Raw genomic sequence first — 12,524 nt, 5'->3', positions numbered from 1 at the left:
CCTGGGCAGTCAGCACCCAGAGTGTTTGCAAACTTGGAGGCGTTTGGATGACAGAGTACCACCAGGCAGCTGTGACAGCCTCTTGGCATTAAAGACACTCTGTCTACTTGTCTAGGGCCATGGTAAGAAACCATATTTGTGGTGCTGATGAAGTCAAGGGAGAAGTGGGTGCAGACTGCCTGAAATTGCTGAAAGGGTGTGAGTAATCTAGGTGTGCAGCTGGAGAGGCTTTCAGAGAATCCGTCCTGGGACAAGGTCTGCCCAAAGGACCAACTGCAAGGTCACAGGCAGCTTTTCATGAAGCTGTGGGTGTTTTTTTTTCTGCCCCTGTTGGAGAAGGTGTGAAAGCAGGAGAAAGAGACAGCTCCAGCATGGCACGCCCTGCATCCTCACTTCTCTGAGAAACTCTGGATTACTCTGTTTTATACATAAACACCAAATAATGGTATCCATGCTGCTAATACCAACTGTGTTAAAACACATTGTAATGAAGGAACAAAACAAAGCCCTGAAAAGCCAGATTTTCTAGGAGACCTTTTATTTTGGGTGGTTGTTTCACACAGGCTCGAATTTGAACACCCAATATGGTTCATCCCAGTCACTTTAAGGCAGGAGGTGCAGTGTACCTGCTAGAGGCTCTGTCTGAAGTCGAGAGGGACAGAAGGCAGCAGTCCTTTCCCAACTGTTGCTCACACCCCCAGTGCCGTGAATCCTTCTCTGAGGCTGTGTCTCTTCACCACATAGCATGAGCCTTCAGCAGGCTTTTCTTAGGTGCCTGCACTCCATGCACTGTCAGGAGACGGTCTGGACTTTTAGGCACGATTTCCCTTGTTTCTGAGCACCCAGGGGCTCCAGGGTTTGACTAAATCCACCTTCGGATGTGCCTGGTCAGGCTTTCTAGCATCAGTTGTGGTGAAAATGTGCCTTCACCTGTCATACCGGCTTCGTTCATGGGGTGGCTGTGAGGTTTAGCAAACAGGTATTTCTAATGTGCTTTGAGATCTTTGCCTAGACAATGCTCTAGAAATCCATGGGGTTGTTATTCAGATGCAGATAGGCCTGAAATACTGTTACCTTTCCATGGAAGTGAAGGATGGGTTTAATAAAACCGAATTTAATGGAGTGCTGCAGAATCAGACTTTTTCCAGAGGGCTCTGTAATATCTTACATGGTTTCATTTTCATTAGGAAGAGGTATTGATCTATTCTTTGAATCGGGTCTGTCAGCACAGAAAGTGCAGAGCATCTTGGAGTCCAGGGAAGTTCTTCCAGGGAGCTGCTGACCTCTGTTTTTAAGAGCAAAATCCTCTCCAGACAAAAGCAACGTGTGGAGCCGTTTCGTCAGTTTGCCAAAGCAGCTTCAGTAAAGTGCTCTGCTTTGGCCAGCTCAGCATCAATTTTAACCTTGGGAGGGATGCAGTCAGGTACATTTGCATGGGAATGAGTGTTTTTTGGCTGTTGATGTCCCCCTTGTGTGTGGCACATGGGGCCTGGGAGGGGAGCACTGATGGGATGGTCCTTCCCAAGGCTGCGTGCATCCAGCAGCCGCATCCCATGACCTGGACGGCGTGGATCTCAGGGCAGTCTCACTGGGGCTGACGTCTGCCTGCTTTGTGACTGATTCTGTAACATCAGAAGCAAACAACCCAACACTGTGTTGTGGCCAGTCTCTTTGAGCAGGACACAGAGTAGCTGAAAGTTTCCTCTGGCAGGCACGGACTCAGCTTAGGAGTTCCCAGTTCCTCATGGAGGGAGCTAAGGGGAGGTCATGGGTTGGTTTAAAAGAAAAATAATCCCCAAACCCTCATGGAGCAAGTTTAGGTGTAGCAATAAAGATGCAGTTATTTTGGTTATGTTTCTTTAAAGCACATTTGGGGTTTTATTCAGACATTGAAAGTGCTTTTCCTTCTCTGCTGTGCCTGACACAGCCTGACTCCTGTTTGCTAGCAGCTCTCCTTAGTCCCAAGGACAGGATGAGTGTTTTGTTTCTGGGACCTCTGGTCCTGACTCCCAGTGACATTGAATAGCACTCCTAATGGAGCTGCCTTTCCTACGTGCTGCTCTTAGGTCTGCAGAGGGAAGAAACTTGCTCCCAGATGCTTCGGGCTGGTGAAATTAGAGACTTAATTTGTGCTGGTGATTGTGTTTGACTGTGGCTGTCACGTGCTCCCCTTGGGTGCCTCTGTGGGTTGTGTGCTCCTTGTGCCGTTGTCCCTTCTGTACAGTCATTAGCAGTCTGGAGGGTATCATTAGTGGTAGGCTTTTATTTCTGAGATGCTTAGCTCTCCCTCTGGAGTTCTGCAGGGATAACATCTTTTCCTCTGCATGTTGTGCTGGAAATGCAGATCATGCTGGTTTAACAAGTACCTTTCCTGCAAGAGAGCTCTGTCCCTGGGCTCCTTTCGCTGTGTGTGGCAGCAATGCTTGTGTCACTGCAAGCACGTCCTGCCGCTTGGCCAGTCAGCCTTTGGCCAGCCCTGCTGAATTAATTGCTGCTTGCTGTTCTCTCTCCAATGCGTTATCTGCAAGAGATCTGGACTTGCAGCAGAAGTTAGTGGGCTGGAAAGTTTTTATGCATTTAGTGGTGTTGATATCCTGCAGATGAGCAGTCCTGCTTACTTTCTGCAGCTGTGAAACAAGCCAGTTTTTTTTTTTTCTGCCTACAAGCAGACTTAGGAATGATTTTTGGGGAGTCTTTTCTTTCTGCAGCCCTGTGTTGTACTGAACTGTACCAGCAGTAAGGCTCAGTGCAGGAGAGGATAAGACCGTGCATTTTGAAGCCAGAAGCCCGTTTTGGATAGCTGTGATGCCCACAGCAGCTGGCAGACTGAGACTTTAAGAATTGTGTTTCTTCAGAGCAGAAAAGGTATTTCAGGTTGCCTTGATCAGGTTGGCAGCTCTGCACCAAATCGTTTCTTGGCGGACATGAGGTCTTGCTCTTACAATTTTTATAGCTGTGATGGAGCCTTGCTCATTTACACCAGCTGATGCTCAGAGTACAATTGCTGTCCCCATCCTTCTCCCTTCATGGCTATTGCCTCTGCACAAAGCAGCTAGGCAGGGGAGAGGGTTTGTACATAGCGTAAGTCTTTTGAGCCAGCTGGCACAAGACTTTTTCATTACTGTCACCCAAACAGCATGGCAAAGCAACGCGATGCGTGGGTTGGACACTACTCCCTAGCACCGCCACTCCTGACCTGGCCAGCCACTTCCCCTCTGTGCCCATCTCCTTCCCACCTCAGTTTGCTGTTATTTAAATCATGTGCCAGGTTTGCAGAAGCGCCTGGCTGACACTGCACTGCGAAGCCCTGGGACATGTCAGGCTCACTTCTGAAAGCGTAGCCTGTGCTCCTCTGCCCCACAGGCACTTGTGCTAATTTTCTCTTCTGAGCAGTCGAAGTCAGAGACTGTCACTGTCCCCAGTTGCTCACGTCAAGCACGTGGATGTTCTGGTCTGAGAGGTGCAAATGTTTGTTGACCTTAGTGTTTGATGGTTTTGATTTTTGCAAAGGATGTGTTTCTTATTTCTTTGTTCAACATTCATATTGCTCCTGTGCCAAACAGCCAGCAGTGCCCAGGCCTGCTGGGTACCAGGCTGAGTCGGGCACTGAACAAACAGAGCATCTGGCAAATGGCCTGTGTTTTTCCTCTACTTTATTAGATTGCACAAAGGCAGGGAATGTGTTTTACAAGATAAATAGTTATTTGATATGGGAATTGGTTTGTGGGTTTGTTTCTTTTTTTTTTTTTTACTTTCCTGTATGGAAGAAATAATAAAAAGCTTAGAGTAAGCCTAGAGTACCTGCTTGCCTAGGGTAACTCCCGCAATTTTCAGACTCCAGGGATGTACTTGTATGGCCCACGTATTTGTGACTGTATTTTTTTTTTTTTTTTTTTGAGGCATTGGGAATCTTAGCCCTGTGGTATCAGGCATGATACCAGACACCTGCATAAAAGGCAGCTCATCATCTCCTGAAGGGAAACTTCACTGCTCCCCTCACTGGTTTTTTGCTCTCCCCATATTACCATAATGAAATGTCAGCTTGCCACCAGCTCTGCTGTGGAGCAGATGTCTCCTCATAATTACTGTTGTTGCAGGGTTTTCAGTGTTTATCCTGACTGTCTAGCCAGGCTGTTACAGCGTTAACTGGGTCACATCACAGCGCAGCCACACACTTGCTGCACATCTGGAAGAGGATGTACATGTCGGTGCGATCCAGCAAGTTTTTGTCTGCTGGGTCTCCAGATCAACTCTTTAATGTTCCAAGAAAGCATCGCCCAGCAGTGCTTTAAACTAAGCAGAGGTCCTTGCAGAAAAAGTATCTGCAAGTGTGACTTCCCTTCCCCAGACATGGCCTGCTGGAAAGCTGGCTTGAAAAGAGCAGGACAGTTATGTGAAGTTTGCTCTTTCTTGGTCCTAAAACACAAGCTGGGTTGCTCCGTGAGGCAGGCTGCTTTTGTGGCAGTGTGTTGACCAGGTTTGTAAAGCAAGAAGGGATTAGACCAGCATTTCCCCCCACCCAGTTGCATATTTCCTAGGAGATATGAGAAGTGCTCATGGGGAGGTATAAAACCAAACATGCTCTGTTTGCAAGAAGGAAATGTGAAAATGGTGGTTGGGGCTGGGGGAAGAGGGAGGACCAGGGGTCCTGTTCCGCTGGGAAGGGCAGTAAAGACTTAGAAGATTTCCTCTCCTGTTCAGTAAAGTCTCTTCGGTTTTCTACAGTTCTGTGTTTGGGGTCATTTTCTGTTCCGAAAGTTGTTTTTTATTTAAAAATTTGTTCTCCAAGTTTCTGAGAAGCCAGCCACTTTCCTACAACTTCCTGCTGCTGCTTCACTCAGTTGTCCAGAAATTGCTTTCTTGCAGCTGCAATATTGGCTCCCAGATAGCTTGTAATGAGTGAGATTTTTTTTTTTGGTGGTGGTGTTTTCTGTGCATCTCAGCCTTCAAGCTCTTTGCAAGGGTTTATTTCATTTTGAATGTACAAGCAATTCAGGTGGTACCTGTAGTTGGCCTTGTGGAGCCAGGACAGAGCTGGAGTCTTTGCTGCAGCCTCATGGGGCAAAGGGCCACATGTAGGGACAGCCTTAGCTCTGAAGGGCTGCGTGGCAGAGGTTTGGCCACGGCTCTGGGTGTCGAGCGTGGTCAGAGTGGCTGGCAGCTTTGTGTGGTGGGGCGGGTTTGGGGTGATGCAAAACAAGTTGAGGTCATTTCTCTACTTGTGGGTTCCATTGCGAAGCATGGCTAGAGAGAGAGCGCCTTTGCAGGGGTGCTGGCACCAACCAGCTGGTGATTGCTTCATGGTCAAAGGCATCTTTGAGTTGGAAATACCCACTGATTTCTGAGCTGTTGGCTGGCCTTAGTGCTTGGCTGCTAGTTGTCTTTATTTTGCCTAAATATCTCCTTTGGGCCTGTTTCATTCTGCCTGTGGTTCTGCCCCTTTTGGTTAGCTTTATGGCACTGCAGTTTCAAAATAAACAAATTAAAAATGAACCTCTTTCTTTGGATACCGTAAGTCTTTAATACAGCAAGCTGCCCAACCCATCAGGTGGTTCAGTTGAGACCAAGCAAATCTGCAAGATTTGAGTGATTTCCTTCTCTAACAGCTCTTCTCGGTCCCAATGGTTGGTCTGTTTCTGGGTTCATGTCTGTTCTTTGCATATTTACTGGTGATGGATGTATTCCAGAGTGTTGTGCTCTGTATATCCCAGTGAGGCACCAAAAAGGAATGGCTATAGGAAGTGGCACTTCTACTGCATTATATTGCATATCCAGCAGCAGCCTTGAGTGGGATGCCCGAGTTTGCACCTTTATTTTCATCCTCCTGAAAAGGTTTCTTCTGGGTGGGTTGGCTGCTGTGGCAGACTATGCTCCTTTTTTTTATATATATATATTTTTTTTTTTAGTGCACTACCAGAAGATCATTCACCGGGACATCAAGCCTTCTAACTTACTCTTAGGAGATGATGGGCATGTCAAAATCGCTGATTTTGGAGTCAGCAATCAATTTGAAGGGAATGATGCCCAGCTTTCCAGCACGGCAGGAACACCAGCCTTCATGGCACCAGAAGCCATTTCAGACACTGGTAAAAGTTTCAGTGGAAAGGTAGGTCTTTGCTCAGTCTTCAGAGACCCCCAGGCATGGCACAAAGGGCAGCATCACACCTGCATCCTTTGCATGTTGTCCACCCAGGGATTATGGTGCAAATTGGGGTTCTTATTAAGTAAAACCGAAGCTCTAATTCTGTGTTCAGTCCAGGCAAAACTCAAATTGGTTGTTCTGTGCAGCAGGTAGACAGACTCCTGCAGAACTCTGCCCAGACAGGAGCCATGCTAGAGCCCTTTCCTTGCCCAAAGGGAAGGGAGAAAACTCCTGATGCCCTTCCAGAATAATGAAGAGGCACAGGGCACTGCTGGATGCCAAGGTCCTGTCTTGATCCTCTGAAGGCGAGGGGCACTGTGAAGTGCTGTGATGCAGATGGTGGGGATAGGGCCTCGTGGGTTTTTTGCCTGGAAGAAGACTTTTGAGGTTCAGCTCCTTTTTGATTCAGCCCTGAGTGGTGTTGTCTCCTGTAAGAAGGGGCTGCTTGCTGGTCACTGCGCTCCACAGCAGGGACAAGGGTGGGAGTGTCTGGCCCAGCACAGTCCTTATTCCCCAGGCATACTACAGATGCCTTTAGGAGCCCAACTTCAGAGAGACTCTGCACAATAAAATAGAAAATGTTAAATGCATACAAACAATGTTCTGTGAGTCAGTGGGGAAATCCAGCTCTGCGTTGCATTTCATTTACTGCCTGCGCTTGCTTTCTTTCAGGCACTTGATGTATGGGCCATGGGAATTACCTTGTACTGCTTTGTTTACGGGAAGGTAAGCTGGCTTTCAGATGCTGGAGCCCTGCATGGCTCGCCTGGCTTTTGAATCATTCCTTTCCAAATAAAGGCAAATATTAGAAACAAGACCTACCTTCTGCAGCTCCTGTTTTCCCAAGTCACCCTGCGGATGAGAAGGGGCTGACATTGTGATCTGTGGAAAGGAAGGTTTCTAGAGTTGGTCTCAGTACTCAGAGCAGCATCAGTAGCACCAGCCACGCTTTGTCGGGGGTTATCCATACTGCCTGTATTTAGAAACAAGCCAGATGCAGCTTGGAGAGAGGCATAGATTTGATCCCAAACCACTGTGGCACTTTAGCAATCCAGATTACAGAAAGCTTTGTCTGCTAAAGCTGAGTTGGCCAGAGGGAGATCACTTTAGCAGAGCCAGCTCTTCTGTAAACTCCATATTCTGTCATGGCTTTTCCCCCTCCTGTGCCCAGAAGGCCCTTGTCCCACCCACGCTCTCCCAGGGCGAGCAGGTACATGTGGTCTGTGTGTGCAGATACATTACCTGAACCTCCTGTCCAAGCATGGACCACTGCAGGTCCCACCACATAGGCATAAGGCATCCAGCTCAGGGGTAAGAAGTGGCTGTGGGAGATGGCAGAGGCAGAACTAGCTCCATTGCTGGTGTGATCTCACTGAGCTAAGTCAGGATGGAAAGTATTTTCTGACCTGTGTCTATAATATGTCTTATTTGGGCCAAATCCTCAAACGAAAGGGTATAACCTCGATTTTATATTCTGGTATAACCTCACAGTAATATTACTTCCCTCTGTGGCAAGCATTGGAGGAAGGGAGGAGAGGATATAAAGCCAAGCCCAAGGACATGTTTGTCTCTTCCACGTGATCCTGTACAGTAAATATTGCACATTTTGTACATAATTTATATTTCATAATTTAATCTGGCGAGGCAGGCTGAGACAGAGCCTGCCAGCAGCACACAACCCACTAAAACAAGCGTACCTGCTCCTTCAGTTTTGATGCAGATATTCATAGGGCCTGTGAATACGCAGCTCCTGCATCCCCCACAGTATCACCGCAGTTCCGTTAAGCGCCTGCCAGTCCTGCCTGCCCTGCCAGGTAGGAAGAACCAGAATCTGGATCTAAATGAATCCAGTGTAAAAAGTTGTGCTGGAGAAAAATATGCTTTGAATCCAGAAATGTGAATTTAAAGTGGAAACCCAAGTGTTTTAATAGTAGTATCTAGCTCCAAATGATGCTTGTCACAGAGACCTCAAAGCAGTGATACAAGCCAGCTGGTACCAGTATCTCCATTTTGCAGGTAGAAGTGGAGCAAAGAAAAGGAAAATTAGTAGTTCATGGTCACCTGGTAGGCTGGATGGAGGGAGGTATCCCAATACAGTTATGTATTCTCTAGACCCTTCTGCTGCTGTTCTGCATTTTTTAATGAGGAACAAATCAATTTATTTTGTGTGGGGAGATTTTATTTATTTCCATCTCTGCATAAAAACGAGTGAGTGCAAACAGAGTATACTACTTTTATGTGAATGACAAATGCCTAAGCAGTGCTAGGATCTCTTGACAACTGGAAAATCTTTTGTTTGCTTTACAGTGCCCTTTTATAGATGAATATATTCTGGGTCTTCATAACAGGATCAAGAACAAGCCTGTAGAGTTTCCAGAAGAGTAAGTAAACTTTACTCAGCTACTGTATAATAAAATTCAGTTTTCAGTGTTATTCACTGTGCAGCATAAATGCCGGTAGGTCACCACAGAGGGACATGCAAGGTGCTTTGTGTTCTCCTGGGTCCTTCATGTGGGTTTTGTGCAGATGTTATTGAAGCATTCCAGATGCCTCTGCTGCTCCTGTGTCCATGTTGCGCAGACAGGGACTTAAGGAAATGGGTCTTGAAATCTTTGGGAGTGGAGGGGTTTCAGTATGGGTCTAAGGAGTTCTGCCCTAGCTACTTGACCCTGGAGATGCTGGAAGCACGGCTTGGTTAGGGTTTTGTGTTTCTCCCATGTGGTAGCCACCAGAATGACTCAATGTATTAGTTTTCAAAAGCAGTGTGGTTTATAGACCTCGGTCTCAGCCTAAGTAAGCACATGCCTCTTCTGTGGACTTACCTTGGAGCTGAGGCAAGTGTCTGATGGAAGGAGGCTTGTCTTGAGATATACAGCCACAGCTAGGTGCATCCTTATGCCTCTGCCTCCTCCAACACACTCCAGGAAAATATGGGTTTGTCTTGTCTGCTGGTAGACTGGGGCTACTTATGAAAAAAAACAGAAATTAATTTGCCTATTTGATATTGAGAGGCTGCCCATGACCCTGCTTTGGTCAGTGAAGGCAAACCATGTTGGCCACCGTCAGAGCTGTGTGGTGGAGACTACTGGGCTGTGTTAGGTGGGATGGCCAGCTGCCCAGTCACAGCGTGTCCTCCAACCCACAGAAGAGCACTCAGTGGTGCGGGGGGATGAGCCAAGACCACTCACATGCTGTTTGAGCAGTGGGAAGTTCAGTATCACTGAGTGAGCAGCGAGTGTTTGTGGTCTTGTCAGATGAGCCTGGCAGGAGATGATTACACTCGATGTGTGCTCAGTCTGCCACTGAGCCACCACGCATTTCCTTTCATGTATTGGCCACTCTTCAGCACTTCCTCCACCTTCAGGCCTCTGCTGGCTTTCTGTTGGTGATGATTTTGTTTTTTCTGGTTGCTATCAGATGAAGTAGCCAAAGCTGGACTCTTTATTTTCCTTCCTAAATCGGCAGAGTAGTCAGGCAAAGAATTTTTTACCTTCCTCACCCAATTGCTCATTCTAATAAAAAGAGAGATAAAATGACTTGATTTAAAACAAGCATGAAGAAATTAAAACTCTAATGAAAGGCACAGCTGGTATGAGAGAGGAAGGGAGGGATGCTGTCGGGCAGTCTGCAATACATGCATCTGTCCACCATGATTTTTTTTGTGAGGGGCTCACTGAATTTTTAAGACACCTACAGCGAAGGGCTGGGCCTCTCTACCTTGGCAATCCCAGGCTTCCTTCTGAGTCTGCAGAAAGCAGTGGGTACTCAGGCTGCCCTATTTTAGACATCTGCTTTAGATGGGGTGACTCATGCCCCAGGCTCCATGGGCTGTATTAATTACTGCTGCACTGACTATGGAGCACAGCCACTGCAGATAGCTCAGATGGAGCCATCTCTACTCAGGTTGGTGGAGCCCACACTGAGGACTGTGTGGAGCACACCTCCTGAGGACCTGCGGCCACAAGGTCAGGCCACTTGTTAGATGGCAAACACAGGCCCCAGTCGTGGGTATAGAGCAATTCTGGCAAGCCAGCCCCGTGCCGTTGGTGAGGTTTTACAGCTAACCAGGCTTCAGGCATTAAGAGCACAAAGGCTGGTCATGCCACATTGCCGTGTTCCCACTGGTTGCTCTGCAGTTGGGGCAGGACTTTGTCTTGACAGCACTGCACCAAAAAAATAAAACTGTTTATGTTTCCCTGGTAGTCTTCTCTCTGCTTGCTTGGGTCCTGGCAAAATGCCCATCCTCTCTCAGCCATCATATATTTGGGTTAGCAGTCAGCTTACAAGTGACTGTTCCCATCTGTCTCTGCAGTTAGTTATTAACATTTAATGGGCTAACTGGGTTGTGCTAAGAACCTTTTCATTCAGACATTTCCTTCAGCAATAATTCGACTGCATGATTTATTTGGATTTCTCAGTGACCTGCTCTCCCAGTCTAAAAAGAGCTGCACCCCTTGTTAGGTTGTTGGAGGAGCAGAGAGTTACTGGGTGTTGACGGCTGTCTAAACTACATCTATTTGTTAGATAAAGGCAGTAAGAGACGCATATAAAGCTGGAATTCACTGGACTGGGTCCACACTGGCCTCCCACAGAATTAGCACCTCTCTACATTTAGGAATATTTTGGTTTCAATTTATTTCACCATGGCTACAAAAGACACATTCCTGTTTGCAGACAGTCCATGGAAACTCATTGCCTGTTTCCTGACAAACTTTAGGACAGAGATGGAGCTGACTGTGCCGGCGTCATTGTCCCTTCCCTTCCCTTAGAGACGCTGGGATAAATATTTATCACTCTGGAGTTCTTATTCATGTCAATGAGTCCTTGGCATGACACAAGGTAAATGGGGTTAGCTCACACCCTGATGATCCTGGCATGACTAAAAAGCAAGCTGGAGAAGTTTCTGTCCAGATATGTATTGAGAGACAGAAGCTCTGTGTAGTCCCTCCTGGTAAAGAGCTGAAGTCCTGGACAATGTTCTCTGATCTGCGGGCAACTGCAAAATGATCTATGGTGCTGGCAGCCCTCCCAAATGGGTGCTGAGCTCTGTGATGCTTGGCATTTTCCTGAGAGCTGTTACAGGACTCTGACTGTGAGAAATTCCAGATAGTGCAGGCTTTTCAGATGAAAAATGTCATCAGGTATAGCATGCACCCTGCCAGAATGCAGAGAAGGAAAAACAGAGACAGGGTGATGTGGTCTGTCACCTGGCCATAACTCACCTGACACTTTGTGATCCTGTTTAACATCATAAGGAAAAGCCCTGTAACCCTATGTTGTGTAGAAATCAATCTGTTGCCCAGAAACGTTAGGTGATTATATATAGTCCATTTCTTGTATTTTAAATAAAGCCATTGCCCGTTTGGCACAGATCTGATGTTAAGTATTTTAAAAACACCATCTCACCTGCATCTCTGTGTGGTCCTCCCGTAGGAGTCTGTTTATTCTGAGCTGCTAAATGCACTGTCACTCCCTGTAGCTGTTCCTCTGTGCCTGGAGCTCATCTCAAGAGCAGCACTGTTCTTCCCATTCCCACCGGAATTGGCACCTGCAGTGCAGCCTAGGAAGTGGGAAGTCTCTGAGGACTCATCCTGCCTTTCCCCTTGTCTGGGCCATATTGCGTGTGTACTGCAGACCCTTCACGCAACTCTGAAAGTGCTCAGACTTTAAACTGAACCCACTTCCTGCCCCTTCTTGCCGAATGAGCAGTGGTTCCTGGTTGTTTGTTAAAGATCCCATAACCAAAGTATTCTTAAATTATTAAACAGCAGCTCTGTTTTCGTTAGACTGAAATATCCCCTACTGTGGTGTGGCCTTCATTTAGGTTTATTCCTTCCTCTGCTTGTGGGGGGTGCAGAGGAGGTGGACATAGCACCTGGTCCTCATCAGTGTTTTCAATCTGAAATCCAGCCCTGCTGGGGAGTGACATTTTATGCTGCCAAATTCCATCTCCATGCAGAAATGCAGCTACTCAGAAGTCATTTGTGAGACAGGCTTTCAACTGCCTAATACGATTCTGTCATACGCTGGCATTTTATTTCAGTAGCACTTTGATCGTACAGATCAAGTGTGTTTTAAAGACGTTGCCTTGCATCATTAGCAACAGAAGTCATTGAAGCCTTTGGACTAGAGGGACAGACTGCAGGACCAAGGGCTCCGTGTGAATAGAGTGGCTTCTGGGTTCAAGCACACTAGCATTTAGATCTTGGAAACAGTGTTAAAAAATTGGATGTATTTCTCTTAGTCACATCTGTTCATTCCCTCCTTTTGTTACCCCAAGGCTGAGCTATACAGGTGGGAAATACTGAGTTACCAAACTGGCTGCCATCAGTGTTCATGGAAGCAATTTAATTAATACAACCTGCAAGCTTAGCTGGGAACT

At 46.9% G+C, this 12,524-nt stretch overlaps 1 protein-coding gene across 1 annotated transcript in view; it reads left to right on the top strand.

Annotated features, from left to right (window-relative positions):
• The window catches only part of CAMKK1 (calcium/calmodulin-dependent protein kinase kinase 1, alpha), a 60,147-nt gene that overhangs the window by 35,536 nt on the left and 12,087 nt on the right, over positions 1 to 12,524 (top strand). The window contains exons 9-11 of the mRNA XM_010284226.1: positions 5,907 to 6,106; positions 6,815 to 6,868; positions 8,450 to 8,523. Of these exons, the coding sequence (XP_010282528.1) occupies positions 5,907 to 6,106; positions 6,815 to 6,868; positions 8,450 to 8,523 (328 nt within the window). The remainder of the gene's footprint in view (positions 1 to 5,906; positions 6,107 to 6,814; positions 6,869 to 8,449; positions 8,524 to 12,524) is intronic.

The sequence above is a fragment of the Phaethon lepturus genome, unplaced genomic scaffold, assembly GCF_000687285.1.
Source record: "Phaethon lepturus isolate BGI_N335 unplaced genomic scaffold, ASM68728v1 scaffold31593, whole genome shotgun sequence".
NCBI lineage: Eukaryota > Metazoa > Chordata > Aves > Phaethontiformes > Phaethontidae > Phaethon > Phaethon lepturus.
This window is presented reverse-complemented; position numbering and strand designations above follow the sequence as displayed.